Raw genomic sequence first — 21,368 nt, forward strand, 5'->3', positions numbered from 1 at the left:
GCGAGGATCCATCGATATACCCTCAGTGGAAATGATAAACCCAAGGAATTCAATGGAGGTCTTTTCAAATTCGCACTTCTCAATCTTTGCATACAGCTGATGCGTGCGTAGCCTGGAAAATACCCTCCTAAGATGGATACGATGTTCGGCCAGTGAAGAAGAAAAGACCAAGATATCATCGAGGTAGACTACAACGAAAAGGTCCAGGAAATCTCTAAAAATATCATTGATGAAGTGCTGGAAAGTCGCAGGTGCGTTGCAAAGCCCAAAAGGCATGACCAGGTACTCGAAATGACCATAACGAGTACGAAAAGCAGTCTTCCACTCGTCACCCTCACGAATACGTACTAAATTGTATGCTCCTTGAAGATCCAATTTAGAAAAAACCTTTGCAGAACGTAGTCTCTGAAACAGTTCAGGAACCAGCGGAAGGGGATAACGGTTTTTTACTGTAATTTTATTTAATTCCCTATAATCAATACAGGGACGAAGCGACCCGTCCTTCTTTTCGACAAAAAATATTCCTGCTCCCGCCGGGGATGTAGAGGGTCTAATAAAACCTTTCTCCAGATTTTCATCAATATAGTCCTTGAGGATCTTAAGTTCGGGTTCAGAAAGTGGATATATTTTACCAAATGGTATATTAGATCCGGGTAATAGATCTATTGGACAGTCGTAAATTCGATGAGGCGGTAAGACCTTAGCACCCTTTTCATCAAAAACATCACGAAAGTCCCAGAAATGTTCAGGTAACCTGGAAAAGTGTTTGGCCGGAGCAGAGTGAGGAACCAAATTGTGTTGTGAACATCCTTCAGGGAAAGTTAGCTTGCCTGATCGCCAATCAATTACAGGATTATGAGTCTTTAACCAGGGAACTCCTAAAATAACAGGGAAAATCGGGGAAGCCACAACATCAAAGGAGAGAAATTCTGCATGCTCAAATAATTTTATTGAAAGAGGCAAAGTCTCATATTTTACAGGTCCAGAGGAAATTGGAGAACCATCAGCTGTCTTAATTAATACAGGACAGGGCTTAACCTTGAGAGGGATCAGATGTTGTTTCACAAAAGCCAGGTCCATGAAGCAGCCGCATGCCCCAGAATCAATTAGGACCTGAACCTGGAGAGCTTCCCTTGGGCACTGTAATGAAAAGGGGAAGGTAATGAGGGATACATCGGAGGTGTCATGAGTTCCCGGAAACTTAGACATTAAAAGCTTACTTGAAGGTCGGTTAGGGCAGGAACGGAGAAAATGTCCTGATTGGCCACAATACAAGCAGAGATTGTGTTGTCTGCGTCTAGCCCGTTCCTCAGAAGACAGGGGGGAACGGATGAGTCCAATCTGCATCGGTTCAGGCTCAGCTACAGATGTGGATGGAACCGGAGTAGACCTAGGAAATATTGGGGCTTTAGGAAGTACCCAGGGAGAGGAGCAGGCTTCCAACTTCTCCAGGCGACGCTCCCTGAGGCGCCGGTCAATCTGGATAACGAGATCAACAAGTTCATTCAGGGAGTCTGGCACCCCTACACGTGCTAGTTCATCCTTAAGCAAGGTTGAGAGGCCGACACGAAATTGATGTTTTAAGGCAGGTTCGTTCCATTGAGTGTCTGCAGCATGATTTCGAAATTCAGATATGTAATCCTCTACGGCCCTCCGACCCTGTTGGAGTACTCTGAGTGCAGCTTCTGCTGTAGCAGTTCTTCTGGGATCATCGTAGTGCACGGCCATGGCTTGAAGAAAAGCGTTAAGGTCACCAAGCAATGGGCTCCTTTGTTCAAGCAAACGGTGGGCCCAAACTTGGGGTTCGCCGGACAGAAGGGAGATCACAAAGCCCACCTTTACAGATTCCGAAGCATAAGTGCGAGGATTCAGTGTAAAAGTCAAATGACAGCTGTTCACAAAGGTTCGGAAAAGCTTCCTATCCCCGGAAAACTTTTCTGGCAACACAATCTTGGGCTCGGGGGCCAGTTGAACATGAGAGGTCGGTGTCGCCCGAACTTGAGAAGCAGCGGACATGGAGGCAGACCCCGGAAGGGGTTCCCTAGGCTGAGCCAGAGCCTGGATTTGGGTTTGCATTTGCTGGTACCCTCCCTGAAGATCTTGTACGGCTTGTGTAAGGGCTGTAAGCTGGAGTGTGAGCTGATTTAATGCGGATTCTTCCTCTGCAGGCTCCATCGTTGGCGAAGTGATACTGTCACACGTACCTTAGTGGGGAGCCAGAAGTTGAGGAAGTTAGCCTCTCCTACACCTCCCACAGATAGCAGCGCCCAGGGGTGGTAACGGGACTGTAGCAGTGGAGGAGTGGCAGGAGTGCCGGGATAATCTGTGCCGAGGTCTTGGAACGGTTGCAGATGCAAACGTGGTACCAACAAACGTTTAAGCGGAGACGTAGTCAGGCGGGCAAAGGTCAGGGCAGGCGGAGAAGAAGCGGTGTCCAGTAAACAGGCCGAGGTCAAACAGATGGTGAAGGAGAGTCCGTAAAGCAGGCAGGATCAAAACCAGGAAAGTAGTCAGGAAAGCAGCTCAGGAACACTAGCAGAAACTGTAGCGATCACTTCGCAAGGAAACAAAGTAGCCGGCGTCTATTTATGTGGATTGCGCATGCGCGGACGTGCGCGCCTGACCGTGCGCGCGCGCGTTGAGCGTCTATGCGCCTGCGCCGAAAAGTTCGCGCGCACGCGCCGACCGACGTCAATGCGCTGCCGCCGAGACCCGGAAGAGCCGAGCGCCCGACCTGCGGTAGGCGCCTTACAGGAGTAGAGTGAATGGTTTAAGGCAGTGCTGTCCAACTGGCGGCCCGCGGGCCGCATGCGGCCCGCGACCCCCCTCTGTGTGGCCCCCCACCTGTCTGGCTGCTTTGATGGCTTACTCTTGTGTAAACTTTAAATGGTATCAGTACTGAGATAACTGCCCCCCCTGCATGGTTCTCACCTCAGATTCAGGCTGTAATCAGGCTGTATTGTTTAAATATGTAATCCCCTGTGTTGTTCACACCTTTTAATCTCTGCATTGTTCACCCCCTGCAGTGTTCACACCTCAGGCTCAGGCTGTAATTACCCCCATTGTTCCCCTGTTCACACCTCAGGAGCAGTAGAAACCCACAAATAATCCCTGCACTCTACAAAAAGAACATATACTGAGGTGGTACTGCAATTAAAAAGTTTTTTAATATATAGTTATTGTGCAGACTGTAGGAGCAGTGCCAGCATTGTGTCACTGTAGTATGGCACACAGGCAGGGTAGGGCAGGCAGAGTATGGCACACACAGGCAGGGTAGGGAAGGCAGAGTATGGCACACACAGGCAGGGTAGGGAAGGCAGAGTATGGCACACACAGGCAGGGTAGGGCAGGCAGAGTATGGCACACACAAAGGCAGGGTAGGGTAGGCAGAGTATGACACACAGGCAGGGTAGGGCAGGCAGAGTATGGCACACACAAAGGCAGGGTAGGGTAGGCAGAGTATGGCACACAGGCAGGGTAGGGTAGGCAGAGTATGGCACACACAGGCAGGGTAGGGGAGACAGAGTATGGCACACACAGGCAGGGTAGGGCAGGCAGAGTATGGCACACACAAAGGCAGGGTAGGGTAGGCAGAGTATGGCACACAGACAGGGTAGGGTAGGCAGAGTATGGCACACAGGCAGGGTAGGGCAGGCAGAGTATGGCACACACAGGCAGGGTAGGGAAGGCAGGGTATGGCACACACAAAGGCAGGGTAGGGTAGGCAGAGTATGGCCACAGGCAGGGTAGGGCAGGCAGATTATGGCAGGTTTTTGCTGTACTACAACCATTAATATGGGTATGGTCATGTGATAACATGGGTGTGGTTTCAAGTGGGTGTGGTTTAAAAAGGGGAGTGGTCAAAACTGGCATTCATTATCGGCCCTCCACCACGTAGGTCGGAAAAATTCCGGCCCTCGGTACAACAGAAGTTGGACAGCACTGGTTTAAGGCATTAAATAACGTAAGAAGTGGGTGGTGTGAGAACGATTAGACAGCTAGGTATGTATGGAGACACAAGTGAGCACATATAATGAGAAGAGGCAAAATAAAAAGCTTTAAAAGTTTAGAAGATTAAAAAAACAAAACATAAATAATACAAAAAAATGCATCACCTGATTTCTATAATACAAAGAGGGAGATAAAAACTTGATTACTGTTATTGAGAAGAAGCACTACACATAGTAAAGGGTACACCAATAAGTTTCTGAGGGAACACACACATTCCAGCAACATGCCACTGCCAACATAGTTTGTTGGTTGGTTGGTGTGCCAGCTTTCCATTCTCAGACAGGTACAAATCTATGTCTTGGTTATGGGAGTTAATGACATGACATGGGTAATATTGGGGCTGGGGAAACCCACATCTGCACTGTGGGCCTACAGCTGGACAGCGCTGCCCTACAGGAGCAATAGCCATGCAAATAGCTACAGTCATGATGTTTGGGATAAAGACTGTGGGGCATGGGGGAGGAGATGGTGTATATGCCTGTTTGTATCTCTAAGTTACCCTCCCATATAGATTGTAAGGGACCTCCATCCTCTTGTGTCTTTGCCTCTTAACTTATTGCAGCTGTATCTTGTATTTATTTATTTGTATTTATTGTTATACTTTGTATTTATCTATTATCTTAATAACTAATAATCTAAAAGACCTCTGTTAGTAACCTACTTGGAAGTCCTACTTGGAAAATTGCCATAACTACTAAACTAATTTCTTAAATGTATTCTGTTTTCCTTTTGTGAAAATAATTGGTCTTCTTTTAGCAGAAGCAGAACCAAAAATAATCTTGTGGATACATTGTGCATCTGCAAAATGTAAGGAAAGTTTCTCACCTGCAAACCCAGGACTCTCTTCTGTTTTCTGCCCGGTGCTCAGGAGTTGTGGGGATCGACACCCTCACCAGTACTTTCCTTTTGCTCAAAGTTCTGCATAATGGAACCCAACGCCCCATAGCATTGTCCTGCTGTTTATGTGTAATCATATCAGCAATTCTGGAATCAAATAATATATATATCTATAGCAAGACTTACAACAGGCTTCTTGTGATAACATCAATGTACATACAGATGACGTAAAAGCTAAGTCACAGATTGAAGTGACTGAAGTGAGAGAGATCTGAAACACTAAGCAGAATGTGGGAAGTTCCTATGGATGCTTTATTGTCTGTTGGGACATGCTTTAGAGGTCATCAAATAGCACACATTCCTTTGTATATAAAAGGATATGTTGTAACACTCACATATCTTGATAACACAGAGGAGTACAAAGGACGACTGCTTTTCCTGGTTGCCGGTAGCTAATTGGCCCGTGTATGGGCACTACCCCAGGGCCCACCCAACCGATATCTGGCCTGAAATCAGTCAGGTTAAAAAAATCTAGTCAGATCGGGGGCCACATCGGCTCGTTGATGCGATCCTTGGACCGACTTTTCCTATACCCGTTGTTATAATTTGATCGTTTGGCCCCAGAGCCAAATGATCAAATTAGTCTTGATTCTCCCAATATCGGCCACCTGTAGGTGGGAATATCGGGAGAAGATCCGCTCGCTTGGCGACATTGCCAAAATCTGCTGAAAATCTCTGGAGGAGTTTAGCCCCTAGTTCTTTTTTTAGAGTAAACTCTTCAACCCTGTTGCGGTCTACTAATCATAGTATCAGGCCATAGCAAGTGAGTAGGTGTTTAATCACTGTATAGTGCTGCTTGAGGTCTCCAACCTCTGAACAAACACCTACACAAACACCTACACAAACATCTACACAAGCACTTACACAAACATCTACACGAACAATTACACAAACACTTACACAAACATCTACACAAACACCTACACAAACACTTACACAAACACTTACACAAACATCTACACAAACACTTACACAAACATCTACACAAACACTTACACAAACACTTACACAAACATCTACGCAAACACCTACACAAACACTTAAACAAACACCTACACAAACACTTAAGCTGGCCATACATGTGGCGATCTGACGATGTTTCGTGCGACCATCGGTCGCACAAAACATCATCAGATCCGCCACACACAGTCAGTCACAGCCCTGACGGAAGATTTTGGTCAGGCGCCTTCTATGGCGCCCGATCAAAATTTTCTAACCTGGCCGATCGGCGAGTCGACCGATATCAGCAGCTTCCTGCGATATCGGTCGACTCGCCGACATGCCATACACGCACCGAATATTGTACGAAACGAGGTTTTGTACGATAGTATCGGTGCGTGTATGGCCAGCTTTACATGGGACATATTTATTATAGAAATTGTCTCACTCTGCCAGAGGAAACTTTATTACTATGTAATATGGAACGCCCCTAAAAATAGTACATCCCTATGGGGAGAACTGTTGTAGCTCTGTTTCAGCCCCGGATAAATGTGTCTCATTGGCAACAGATTTTATAGAGAAAAAAATTAAACGTTTATAACAAAGTGGATCTTTTACTCCACTTTGTTCTTACAGCAAAACGTGTACAACGTGAGAGTATGAATGCGGTAATGCAGTATGTGGTGACTGACAAGGCGCTTGCCCCCTTGCTCAATAGCCCGCCAGTCAGTCCGATCAACTAGTGACGTCAGTGGCGTGGGCGGGGCGAGCGCTCAGGTGCGCAGAGTTTCAGTGATACCCGGGAGTTGCGGGACAGAGACCGGAGCGGAGCGGTTGGAGTAGGGCGGTGAGTTGGGAGCTGCGCCTATTCACTCTCAGTCACCTTCCAGCCGCGGAGCGATTTCCTTCCTAACCTACCACCGCCACCTGAAGACTTCATTCCCGAATCCAAGCCCGGGCTCCAAAGGGAAAGGACATGGGGGACTGGCGGTGGGGGCTGCTCATACTCGGGGCGTTGCTGTGTTTTGACGCCGTAACAGGTAAGGGCATTAGGGCAGCCTGTAACATGCCGCAACTATCGCTTTACTGTGTGATTCTCTCCGCTTCTTGCTGGTCAGCCTCTTGCCCCCAACCTGTTACTAGCTCTAGCTGAACCTGTTACTAGCTCTAGCTGAACTACAACTCACGCCAGTAACTAGGAGTATAGTTGAGGTTAAGGCACAGTGTTAATGCTACGGCCCAGGATCACATTGTGTGTGTGTGTCCCATTGTGTGTGTGTGTGTCTCATTGTGTGTGTGTGTGTGTCCCCCATTGCCTGGGCTTTGTCTCAGGGGCAGTAGTGTGGGGGCAGGGCTCCCTAGTACTACGCTATTGGTTGCACTGGGGTAACATAGTAGGCAAGGATGAAAAAACACCTCCATGCCAAATCACTTATACCGGGACTACTTTCAGTATTGGAAAAATTGTGCGATTGATCACTGGCCCCTCATTTGTACATATTTAAATTTGGACATAGATCCAAAAGTAATATATCTAATGAAAGAAAAGTATCCAAACAACCTCCCTACACTCACTCGTTACACATTTTCTGTGGTTTTCAAGTTGTTCCCAAATGTTAGTTTTGAAAGCAGTATTTCTCCGCCCATTGTTATTTTCTGCACTGCTGGTTCTGACTTTACAATGTATCAATTTGAATCAGCAGAGCAGAAACAGACAGATAATGCTTTTAAATAAGTGTTTTTACTTTTAACATCCCTTTCATAATTATGTATATATAATATAATTACTACTACTCTAAGATTTCTGCCAACATTTATGAGGTACCTCACCGTGTGAATAGTCTGGCCAATAAGCCCCTTATTAACCCCCTAATGACATCTGAGAGTGGCCGTACACACACCAATATCATCCAAAACAAAGTTCCGAAGATAATCAGTGTGTGTATGGTGGGAGACTAGGCAACCAATATCAGTAAAAGCCTTGGATATTGACGATCGGACAGGACTGGATGTTGAAGGTGCCCGAAATCATAATATTAGGGGGGTATATAACTTTCATATCTGACGATTCAGCTTTAAGCATGTTCCTTTTCCGGGGGGAGGGGGAGTTGCATCTGGCTCTGTGTATGTGTTAGAAGGGGTGAGTGTAGGGTTAATGTAACCAGTCGCAGGCTTTACAGTAAGACTTGGCCTATGGGTTCCTGCTCTCCCATACAGGAGTGAGATGGCATCACCTTGGCATGATATACATAGTCTGGGAAACTGGATGCATGTGTATCTTCCATGTTGGATCATAGCACATGCCAGGAGGCAGCCCCCAGTTCTGCACATTAGTTAGTGCAGGACCTGTGATCACAAATACCTAGTAACCATGCGTCACTGAGACCCACCATCTAACAATGAAATCCTCTGTTCCCCATAACTTCTGTCTGTGTGTGTCTGGCTTATCAGTGCAGTGTGCCAGGCTGTCTGGAATGTGAAAGGGCACACTGTACTTTATGTACGTAGCTACTGTTGTGGGGGTGAGACTTCCGTTTGTTGAGCTTTTACTAAAAGACGTGAATTCGTACACTGGGGGTGCGTATAAGGACATATATACTTTATATATGGGAAGTACTTAATAATGGCTATATGTATGGGTCCTTTCTGACAATAAGGGCCAAAAGTTATGGACGGTTTGTGTTGTGCAGGGAGCTTTATTTATCAAGGTCTGTTATTTTGTCTCAGTGTTTCCAGCTGCGTAATGAATCAGTCCAAGTTTGTTTCCCCCAGAGCGATCAGTGAATATAACATTCCCCTTTGTTTGCCATTCTGTTACGTACGTTCTAGCTTTCCAGAAGGTGCTTCTATATTCCTAGGCCCCAGGGCTAAACCACATGTTCCTTCATTGGAGTCTGTTCTATTCAGCTTCTATTGTTTCATCCTGGGCAAAGCACATATCGTCTTGTAATCAGTATGACCTGCCCTTAGATTATTATTGCCACTGGGTGTATAAGATATACATACGTGTTCTGTACTCACCGCAGTCTAGTAGTTATAAGGGAAAATGCTTTAAAGGGGTAGTTACGCTTCCAGCAATGCTGCTGACTATAATGGCATACAATGTTATTGTTACTGTAGACACATTATGTGGTTTGTGAGTTATATAAAGACTTGTTCTGCAGCTCTCCAGTTCAGAATTTCAACATCATTTGGCATCAGGCAACGTTTTGAGAGTAAGAATGGAAGATAAATTGGAGAGGGCTTCAGCAAAACACATATGTAATAATCCTCTTACAGGGTATCTGTTTTTTGTTTCCTCAGTAACCCAGGCAACCCTTTTAAGTTGTCCAATCTGTAACAGTCTAAAAGTTAATTTAATGGTGGATTTCCCCTTTTACAAGTATTGACCAAGCACCAACATATACTGCAGCTCTGTACAATAGAATGGTATATACATCAAACAGATTTACATACAGATAACTTGACACCATTCCTGTTGTTTTGCTAATGGGGCATTCGATTGCCCCAATTTATATTTTCCTGCTGCAGATAAGATTCTTCTGACACAAATTGGAATTGACACTGGTTGCTTTGGACCCACAATATCTGTGCCATGAATAGAAACCAGCAGTGCTTCCCATTTAGTCAACAGAAGTCAACCGGTGGCAAGCAGTGGTCACTTTGATCAGCCCATGCGCCATTACCATACATTTTTACAGAATTAATCATTTCCTGAGATTGTGGCCTATGTGTAATATAACAAAAGTAGTTTTATTAGTGTAGGGGGTAAAGCTTTGCCAACCTTTAATTCCTGTAGTTCCCAGTTGGGTTTTGGCCAGCTAGGTTTGCTCCTATAATACAGCTGGAAGGGGGAGTTTGTTTATTGGCAGCTTATGATCTGGTACCATCTAAATCGGCACCCATTTGGCCAGGTTTGGGGTAATTGAGACCGTAGGTACCCCCATGTCTAAAAAAAACTGTTACATTTTTGGGGTCTGAGGCAAGTGAGGAAGGGTTTGCCCTGTTTCAGTCTGGAAATGACCGTGGCATTATGGGACAGTAGATAGAATGCTCTTGCACAGCCCAGTATTATATAAAGCACCTTCTGTATGGAAGCTGAATAGTAACAGATATAACAGGTTGTTTATTTGGCAATAGTTATTGTTTGTATAAGGCACTCACGCCTGTGCCTCAGTGCTCCCTTCATGCATGACTGCCACAGTATAATCTTGGCTACACACCGGCTTCTCCGTCAGTTGGAAGTTCTGACAAAGCTTATATTTATTATATCTGTTCCTCTTCCCATTACCATTGAATTTCTTTATACAGTATACACATGTAGGGATTGAGGTAGCCAGACCATACGGGCATCTTATTGGACTGTGTATGGGGCCCTCCAGCTAGCCTCCCAAACTGATATCTGCCTGAAAATGGGGCAGATATTGATTGGGCAATTTTAAAAATCCTGTCAGCGCAAGGAATGCATTGACTAGTTGATGTGGTCCTCACCCTGACAGCCTGCATGTATTGTGTTGTGACAATGTTGTGTTGTGGCTCGAACCCTAAACTATTGGATTCGCCTGATATCACTGACTTTAAGGTGGGCATATGGGTAAAAGATCTGCTTGTTTGGCACCTATCCAAACGAGTGGATTGTTATATGTATGGCTTAATAGCTTTTGGCAGTTAGACAATCTGCCAGAAAACTGAATACAGTGTAATTGTGAGCAAGTGTCTAGACCACGATGTTGACTAAGGTCTGACCAATCCTTTCGGGGAAATCCAATGTTTAAATGGCAGAAATATTATTCTGGCATTAGCACTGTGATGTTGGTGTTAGCAATAGTGAGTCAACCAAGGCCAGCTCTTGTATAACTTGCAGTGAGTATACAAAATACAATTCATTATTGTGAAATACCAGCATGAGGGAGAGAGATTAACTGTCACATTATACGTTCCCTGGTCTCACCCTGAGGCAGTCTATAATACATTACTGTTTGTTTTGCCTTTCATTGCTCCTATAAGGAAACCAGAGATTCCAGTTCCTGCTCCTATTATTGCTAAGCAATTTTACTGCTTTATTTAGTTGTAGCTGAAAAATCTTGTCACTAGGAGATCTTCAAGTTATGGCCCTGTGGCTGTTGTTTTGTGCCTTACAGGCTTGGCCAGGGCTGCAATTTGGACCTCCATACTGCACAGCTAGAAGAATTTTTAAGTGTAGGGGCAGATTGTCCAGCCTGCGTTATACGCAGGCTGACAGTCCATCCAATTTGCCTCTGCCTTAAGGGCAGTGACACACGGAGAGATTAGTCGCCGCCTGACAAATCTTCATTGTCGTGGGTGACAAATATCCCTGCATTGCCATCCCACCAGCTAGAATGTAAATCGCTGGTGGGATGGCATACACGGCGCCGCAATTTGCCAAAGTTTCCTCTCAAGGCAACTTCGCCAAATCGAGGCACCGCATATGCCATCCCACCTGCGATTTACATTCTAGCCAGTGGGACTAATCTCCCCGTGTACCCCTGCCCTAAGTCTAATGAAAAGTCATTTAGACATTAATTAAATCCAATAGGATTATTTTGCCTGATGAGGATTAGTTATATTTTAGTTGGGATCAAGTACACACTACTGTTATGATTACAGAGAAAAGCAAGTTTTTAAAAAAAAAAAAAATAATTATTTGCTTAAAATGGAATCTATGGGAGGTGGACTTTCTGTAATTCAGAACTTTCTGGATAATGGGTTTCCAGATAAATAATCGCCATATCTGTATACATTTAAAAAGACACTCTCTTCAAAGTAAAGTGCTTGTTTTTTTCTGATTTGCCACTGATGCTAGTTGCTTACTTCTTACCTGGTTGGTACCCCTCTCCCTTAAAGAATGCACCTGCCCCGGGTTACAGATTTCAAAATACCATTTATATTTACAAATATAACTGAAAAATGATGTTGCATAGAATGACATTGACTTTGTGCAAAACTTTCAACTTGGTTAACCTGTTTGATATATAGAGGCCCTGGGGCCAAATGATCAAATTAGAACATTGTGTAGGCACCATTGCTTCAGACTACAAAATCTAACCTGCCCGATCAATATCTGGTTGATTTCAGGCCTGTCGTTCCCTTGAGTGGCCTCCTTTTAGTCCTGTCCGATGTGTATAGAATGTTTTACTGTTTAGTTCATAGAAGAAAAAAAAAAAAAAAAAAAAAAAAAATATATATATATATATATATATATATATATATATATATATATATATATATATATATATATATATATATATATATATATATATATAAAAATGAACGGTACCGCACTCACAGGACTTAAGAAGATCAAAATTTATTTTACTTACAGAGTTGTATCTAACGTTTCGGCTACCACTGCAGCCTTTGAGAAAGGCTGCAGTGGTAGCCGAAACGTTAGATACAACTCTGTAAGTAAAATAAATTTTGATCTTCTTAAGTCCTGTGAGTGCGGTACCGTTCATTTTTGTATACATTACTGCTATTTTTGGTCTGCACCCAGGCAATGTTGTTTGCTTTTTCGTGAGTGCCTGTTGCACCATTGAAGATATATATATAGTTGAACTTTTTGGAAGGTGCGTGTCCCGTTACATCTGGCGTAAAAGTAACACAGCATTTCAGTAAAATATGGTGGTGGTAGTGTGATGGTCTGGGGTTGTTTTGCTGCTTCAGGACCTGGAAGGCTTGCTGTGATAGATGCAACCATGAATTCTACTGTCTACCAAAAAATCCTGAAGGAGAATGTCCGGCCATCTGTTCGTCAACTCAAGCTGAAGCGATCTTGGGGGCTGCAGCAGGACTATGACCCAAAACACACCAGCAAATCCACCTCTGAATGGCTGAAGAAAAACAAAATGAAGACTTTGGAGTGGCCTAGTCAAAGTTCTGACCTGAATCCTATTGAGATGTTGTGGCATGACCTTAAAAAGGCGGTTCATGCTAGAAAACCCTCAAATAAAGCTGAATTACAACAATTCTGCAAAGATGAATGGGCCAAAATTCCTCCAGAGCGCTGTAAAAGACTCGTTGCAAGTTATCGCAAATGCTTGATTGCAGTTATTGCTGCTAAGGGTGGCCCAACCAGTTATTAGGTTCAGGGGGCAATTACTTTTTCACACATGGCCATGTAGGTTTGGGTTTTTTTTCTCCCTAAATAATAAAAACCCTCATTTAAAAACTGCATTTTGTGTTTACTTGTGTTATCTTTGACTAATAGTTAAATATGTTTGATGATCAGAAACATTTTGTGTGACAAACATGCAAAAGAATAAGATATCAGGAAGGGGGCAAATCATTTTTCACACCACTGTAGATATTAAAGTAACGGCAGAAAAAATTGAAGCGTTTTTGTATTAATATAAATATTATGCACGATTACCCTACGCTGGTAAACACTGGTTTTCTGCAGAAACACTACTTAGTAATCTGCTTTGTATAATGGGGACATCCAATCTATTTGCATTTGGCCTATAGTACACACTGACCTATCTGATAACAGATAAGCTGTATAGAAGAGAATCGTTCTAATTGCATGGAGAGTTAAACAAAGGCCAAATATTTATGTAGGTGCTGGATGAACAGATACAGCTATGAAACAAAGGCTTGCATCTAGTGCACAAAGCGCATAGTTCATTTTTAAAAGTGGGCATTATTGCACGTGCCAATAGCATGGATTTAGGCTTTGCCTGTACTTTGGGAGTTCAACACATAGTGGTGCATTTTATTTACTTGTACGAACTTGAAAGATCCATATGTATTGTTTAAAGCATCATTTTTATAATTTCCTCTTTTCTTTCTTACAGGACAGAACCTTTCTGCTCCACCCAAAAAAGGAAGAGTTTTCATAGCCCATCCAGTGGAGCTTGGCAATGGCACTGGGAAATACGTTTACACTGTTACTCCCTTTGTTTCAAAAGTGCTCTCCGATGCTCTAACCACCGCATTCTTGCCTGCTATCTACATTATAGTGTTCATCGTTGGCTTACCAAGCAACGCCATCGCATTGTGGGTTTTTTTTTTCCGGACAAAGAAGAAACACCCTGCCATGATTTATATGGCCAACCTGGCGCTGGCAGATTTAATGTTTGTCATATGGCTCCCTCTAAAGATTGCATATCATCTTAATGGAAACAACTGGATTTATGGAGAAGCTTTATGCAAAGTTTTGATTGGGTTCTTCTATGGGAACATGTATTGCTCCATTCTGTTCATGACATGCCTTAGTGTCCAGAGATACTGGGTCATTGTGAACCCCATATCCCACACAAGAAAGAACACAAAACTTGCTCTCATTGTTTCTATTACTATATGGGTGGTGATAATGCTGGGCACCATTCCATTGTACCTGATTAACCAAACTCTGTATCTTTCTGACCTTCGTATCACAACCTGCCATGACGTCTTGCCACTGGACTCTGCAACCTTTGACATGTTCAACTACTTCTTGGCGCTTGCCATTGGTGTGTTTTTCATTCCAGCCATTCTTACTGCCGTGGTATATACACTCATGATCAAAACTCTGACCGCGTCCATCACAGATGAAAGCATTGGGAAAAAAAGAAAGAGAGCAATACGGTTGATCATCATTGTACTGGTCATGTACCTTGTCTGCTTCCTGCCCAGTAACCTTATGCTAGTGATCCATTATGGTTCATTAAAGAACAGCTACTCTGCCAACCTATATGCCTTCTATATCACAGCGCTTTGTCTCTCTGCTCTGAACAGCTGCATTGACCCCTTTGTCTACTATTTTGTATCCAAAGATTTTAGGGACCATGTTAAAAACACGTTCCTGTGCAGAAGTGTACGGACTGTAGAGAGAATGCGGATCTCCTTTAGCTCCATGAAGTATTCTCGAAAAACCAACTCCTACACAACAAAGTCAACAAACACCGAATCAAGCAGCTGTTAGGTTTACTTTTCCTTGGATTACAATGAGAACTGTAAATTGTGTCTCCGAGCGCATTTGTGGTTTAAAATGCTGGAGGCATGGACGTTTTGGTGTTGGAATAAGTTGGGGAGTATTCAGAAAGCTCTCAGCAACTGAGTCTGTAGCCAAGAAAGTGACTCTTTATGGGTTTTGTTCATCTATATTTCAACGACCTTAGCCCCTCACTAACCCAAACTTTCACCTTTTTCTACCAGGTTCTATTAAAGTTCTTCATTGGTGAGATTATGAAACATCTGAGGTTTTTACTGCCTAATGTTTAGCAGTGGAAGCTTCTAAAAGTTTTGTGAAACTCAAAAAGAAAACCCGGAAGTCGAGAAAAAGAGAAAAAAACAAAGAAAAGAAAGTGTTGCCCCTCCTATGCATTAAGGGGCTAACATGGCATCATTTAATTTTAGCTGCACCAACTGGCATTATGTGGCTTGCTTCAGTTGCCCCGACTGGCGTCACGTGGCTTCAGTTGCCCCGGCTGGCGTCATGTGGCTTCAGTTGTCCCCCGGCTGGCGTCATGTGGCTTCAGTTGTCCCCCGGCTGGCGTCACGTGGCTTCAGTTGCCCCGGCTGGCGTCACGTGGCTTCAGTTGCCCCGGCTGGCGTCACGTGGCTTCAGTTGCACCGGCGCCAACAGTTTTGAATAAAATGGAAATGTAACACTTTCTAGCCATGAACCTTTAGATGACCTGCATTGTTCTTTGCCTGTACTGAAACAGAAGAGAAAAGCTCACTTAAAGCAGGATGTAGCGGTTATTTCTGTGCTATGAAATAGATAAATAAACTTTGGCACTTCAGATGTTGCAGTACTACAACTCCCAGTATCCTTCCAGCAGCTGCATTGGTGAATATATAAAGCTGAAGTGCTAAGCCTGCCTGTTCTGTGTGATACACACTTTAATTAAATGTCTGCTAATCGTGTTTTTTTAGTGCCAGTTCCACATGGGCACCTTCACCATTATTATAAGGAGCTTCTGTGTGTATACATCAGGGATGAAACACTTGCAGTCTGTCAGTTAGTTTGGCTGAGAATACTGGGAACTGTAGTCCGAAAAAGAAAGTGCTTGAGAGACTTTCATTCATAGGAAACCCCAGTGTTACTGCTGGGGGTGTAAATCTGCCTCTCGTGTTCATAAGACTGTGATGTACTGTATTTTTATTTTACTGAATTTTTTTTTTTACTGCTTAAGATGTGAACTACATTTTTATATATTAATAAATGGCAACATTTCATTGTTTATATTAAGCATGCCAGTAAATATGTCATTTTTTTTAAATTATGTAAATATACCTTGTTAGTACATTATGCCCAAGAGCTATCACATTTATTTGCCATAGAGGGTTTTTAACTGTAGGAATGTAGGATATTTGCAGATGTAGGCAACCCGAGTATGGCGGGTTACAACCTTTGGTACATCCCTTTTGGGTTGTAGTTTAATTGTCCCGGGGACCAGAGATTGCAAATATGTGCTATATATACCCATACACGTATGAGGTACTGTCTGTACTGCCTTTTTTTTTTCTTATCCTGAACCTCTGTGATGTTATCATCTTGCCAGGCAAAGGTTAGTGATGAAACTTAATCTGAATACGTAAACTGAAACAAGATTGTGATGTTAAGTCATATAAAACATTTACCATGCACTCCAGTCGTCGTGACAAAATTGGCTCCAGGTTTAGCAACCCCATAACAGCCAATCAGCAAGAAGCATTTACCTGTTTATAACAAACCTCTAGTTGGTCGCTCTGGGTTGTTAGACCTGGTGCAAACGCTGAGACTTTTATAATATTATAGGAAGGTTGATTTACAGTCGGGAGCACTTAGCCAAAAGAGACACACAAATGAGGAATTAGTGCATTTATTATATATTCGGCTGATGAAAATTGCACTTTAAATGATTGTCACAATTTCAGTGTTTATTGCATGGGCTGTGACTATTGTGCAGCAATCTTTTTGTGGTATTGAATTCTAGAAATAAATACATTTTACTACACTATAAAGCCTGCCCTTTATTTTATGAATTTATGTTGAAAAAGGGGGTTATTTCATACATTTAAGGCCTTTGGTATATGCCGTGCTTTGACTGCCATGGAGCTTTTAGGAGGCAAGTCTACTCTTTCATTTGAAAAGGATGGGAAATGGCCTGCCTATGACAGACATTGGTGGTAACAGCTGGGCACTGGTCGGTAACAGTAAGCAGGGTCAAACTGGGCTGATGGGGCCCCGGGGAAAAAAACTGTGGCCCCTGCTGGCTATCCCCCGTCCTGCATATTTCCCTCTTCTGATGCACCTAAGGTAATAAAAGTATGTGAGTTTGGGGGAGGGGGTTGAGCGGGCAGTGGGAGCCATGGTGGGGGTCTCGTGGAGGGGGACCCTGCATATGCAACCCAGAACAGCCACGGTGCCCTCCATATGCATCCCAGAACAGCCAGGGTGCCCTCCATATGCATCCCAGAACAGCCAGGGTGCCCTCCATATGCATCCTAGTACAGGCACTGTGCCCACCACATGCACAAGGTCAGACTGATCCCCGCTGGTGCTCCCCAGGCCCACAGATTTCCCTCTCCCAAGGCTTCCCTCTGGTGGCATCCTCAGTGGGCCCTGCACCCCCAGTCCGACCCTGACAGCCAGTAGCTGACATGTTGCACTGCCGCTAAAATGTCAAGCCCCTCTAAAGTTGCCCATACTTGCCTCCATGGGCCAGAGAAGTAGCCACTTTAAAATGCCACTTATCAGTTTGAATCATAACCACTTCTTATTGATCTTATTGTTACTTTATTGTGCACTTTTTTTGGTGCTCTCTTACTGTGTGAACTCTTTAGGGTCAGTCTTTACCTTATTCAGTTTTTGTGGACTTCTGTGGTGCAATGAGCCACTGGAATATTATGAGGCAAAAGAAGGAAATGGGTGCCCCACTTTTTTTTTTTGTACATGAAATTGGTTATATCTGGCAATATATATATATTTAGCAAATTTGAGTAATTCAGCATAATCACTATTCATTGATATTGGGATGACCTTGCTGCATAAACAAGTTTTCTGGAGAAGGCTTAACAGTCATTGTTCACTGCTTCATAGTTATGGTTTACGCACGCTAATTCCTATTTTACAACTCTGGCCTTGAGCAAGAATGTGGAAGAATTACTGTTATGTTATCTTGACTTTTTAATGCTGCTGTGGATTTAAGATGTTAATGATTAAACTGGTTAAAAACACAGTTTCTAAACAGCTGTATGATCCTGATGCATTTGTAAGAATGTATAGGTAGCAATAATGGGATCTCCAGTATCCTCCATATTCTGCAACAGAGTGACCAGTAATGTATGTTCTCGTTCCTACCTGTATGTCAAAGGTAATGCTGCACATTATGTTTTGGTTTTCAGTGAAGCTGTCAGCTGTCACTCACAAGCACGGCTGCTGTCACTCACCTGATCTTAGGGACTGACCTACAATATACTGTATATAAAGTATAATTAGTAATTATTTTAGATTTCATGGTCGCTCAGAAATCAGTAAATTTTGCATCAAATGTAATAATGTGCCCTGTAGCATGTATGACACAAGAACCTAATTTTTGAGTGATGGTTTGCAATGACCCTAAGCTTAGCCTCTCAGCAGCAGCAGCAGCAGCCCAGAGCACCCTGAGCATGTGCGGTGTCACTGACACTCCTAACAAAATCCAAGGTGGTGACCCCTTGTGCACAAATTTAAAGGCCTGGGTGATTACTAATTATTAAGCTGGTGTATTTTTTACCCATATTTGTAAAGTTTCTCCTTTCTTTGCTGGGCTCTTTCACTCCCTATAATGCAATGCTGAAGCATATGGTATGCAAGGCCAGACACTTGAATGTTTTGAGTTACTGCCCTCCAGTAGGGACTTATTTAGCTCATACCAGTGTAAGAAATATATCAAAATCTTTCTGTGTTATTTATCTTCCTTAGTTCCAAGAATATATTGAAATACCAAACAGCTGTTAACTGGCCTGCAGGTTGGGCTTCCAGAAATAACTAATATAGCAAATAAGCAGCAAATTTCACCCCTAACTGTACATCAGCCTGGGCCTCCCATGCACTGCTTTGTCTCCCCTAGGCCCAGACCAATACTATGAGACATTTGCCTGTCCTGTGTCCTGCTGGGGTATAGTTTTTCTTATGGTACACTGAAAATACAAGCCTGGAACCCCTTTTTATGACAGATTTGGTCACACTGCCACTCACTTTTTCAGTTCTTTTAGGAGTAGAACTACATTTGCAGTACATGTCTCATAGTTCTACGGGGTATACCAAGAATCAGCATTTAGACACCATGCATGGAGGACCTTTGTGTCTGGAAATGCACCGGCACAAAGCAGAGCAGTGACTTTTAAAGAAATTGCAGGAGCATTAAAAAGCCCTAACCCCTAAATGCAATGGCATAGATTGTTTTGTTGCTGCATAGCTGGTGGGACATGAAAGGGTAAATCACCCACCTCCCTCCCAATTCACCCTGATTGGAAAGCACCAAAATATAAAAACTGAGCCTTAACTGAACTGGAATGTTTCTGTCCCCTTGAAAACACAGTATATATATATATATATATATATATATATATATAACACCTCTTTAGTATAGCAAATAACAGAAAGATTATTTAGAGAATACAATAGGTATTACTATTTACTGGTAAATAGTAGAATCCCTTTATCCAGAAAACTCTGAATTACAGGATGGCCATCTCCCATAGACTCTATTTTATTCAATTAATTTAAATTTGAAAAAAATGATTTCCTTTTTCTCTGTAATAATAAAGCAGTACCTTGTAGTTGATCCCAACTAAGATATAATCAATCCTTATTGGAGGAGAAACAATCCTATTGGGTTTAATTAGTGTTTAAATTATTTTTTTGTAGTAAAGTATTATAGAAGAACCCCTTATCCAGAAAACCACAGGTCCCAAGCTTTCTGGATAACAGGTCCCATACCTGTATACATACACTAAATGGTAAAAAGTACCTGTGCACCTGCCTGTCCAACATCTCATTCCAAAACCAAGGAATTAATATGAATTTGGCTCTCCATTTGCAGCCTCTTCTCTTATGGGAAGGTTTCACTAGATACTGGAACATTGTTGTTGGGATTAACTTCAGCTAAACAAGCATTACTGAGTTTGGGCACTGAGGTTTGACGGTCAGAGTTACCATTTTATGCTGTGGCTTTAAGGTTTGCTTTGACTGACTGTAAGGGCCCCAACCCAAGTTGGGGTAGTGGAAAACCCTCCGCAGAAAAGCAGAGGCTATTATAGCAGAATAAGGATAACAATTTTATATTTATTCCCTTGGTTTTTGTGTTAATGGACCATTACTTTTACCACCTTTAGGATTTTCTAAGAAATGCAAATGTATAGCAGTATAGTGTATGGGGGTCTTGAAAGCAAATACTAAACCGTTCCTAAAAATGTAATAAAATAGTAAACAGTAAAACAGAAAAGGACTTCGGACAGCTGGATTTTCTGGCAGACGGCCTATTACATTAAAGTTAATTTCCCATTGCTGCATGTGCAAGTGCTAGAGCCCCAAGGGCCACAAAACAAAGGCACAACTGTAAAGATTTCCACCCCCCCAGTCTGGTGAATTTTTGCTGCTACTTTGCGAAAAAATCCGCCAATGGCGAAATACGGATATTCAACAAGGAAAGTTCACCCAGCACACCCTTACCTCCTCCATAATAAATAATAAATTGTGAAAAAACTTTTTTCCATGAAAGAATCATATTTTTGCACAAAATTATAATTCTCTGATTATTCTGCAAGCAGGTTGGACCTTGTTAGGGAACATGAATACCTCTGTCTATATTCCATAAGTGTTTCATCTCCTCCCATAAGGTGCCACTAACAGATATTTAGGATAAACCAGTTTAAAGATGTAGTTTAATAACTACCAACGTAGCCACAATGAAAGGCAGCTCTACTAGGATAAAATCGGCTAATAATCTGTTATTGGGTTTTTGTGTAAGGACTATTATTATTGTTATTATTATACTTTATTCATTTACATATTATTGCTTGTAGCCATGCAGTACATTACCTCTGTGTGTGCAAACACATCTCCTCTTTATCTGCTTTCTGTCTGGGGAAGCTTTGTTTCTACCGGCACCAGACATTCATTTTCCCTTGTGGGCACAAGCAAGTAAACATATTATTTTCCTTTATCACAGCAGCACCCCATGAACTTGTTGCAGTTACTTGGCTGAATCTGTGAGACTGAATGAATGGCCACAATGTCTCAATAATAAGGGAGATCGGGGCACAGAGAAAAGGGGAGCACTAGGGGTTCTGCCAGAAGGGCACATTGGTACACGGCCCAGGCATCCAGGCATTCCTTCTAAGTAAACTATAATTCTTATAGCAGTTTTCAATAAAACGTAGATATATGCACACACACAAGCATTGGAATATATGGAATGAACATTTTTTGCTAATAATGTATAAAAAATAAATAAAACAAAAACTATGTATAAATTCATACAGCACTGTATTTGGGTCCTGTCCTGCCGAAATATACAGGCACCTGCAAGCCCCCCCAACTTTTAATA

The 21,368-nt window shown here is 42.8% G+C and overlaps 1 protein-coding gene across 1 annotated transcript; it reads left to right on the top strand.

Moving 5' to 3' along the window:
* Positions 1-6,542: 6,542 nt before the first annotated feature.
* Positions 6,543-16,797, top strand: f2rl1 (F2R like trypsin receptor 1). Its single transcript, XM_004910392.4, has 2 exons — positions 6,543-6,887; positions 13,662-16,797. The coding sequence occupies exons 1-2, from the start codon at positions 6,824-6,826 to the stop codon at positions 14,768-14,770; spliced, it is 1,173 nt and encodes a 390-aa protein (XP_004910449.1). The 5' UTR covers positions 6,543-6,823; the 3' UTR covers positions 14,771-16,797.
* The last annotated feature ends 4,571 nt before the right edge of the window (positions 16,798-21,368 follow it).

This window comes from Xenopus tropicalis, chromosome 1, assembly GCF_000004195.4.
Source record: "Xenopus tropicalis strain Nigerian chromosome 1, UCB_Xtro_10.0, whole genome shotgun sequence".
In the NCBI taxonomy this organism is placed as follows: Eukaryota; Metazoa; Chordata; class Amphibia; order Anura; family Pipidae; genus Xenopus; species Xenopus tropicalis.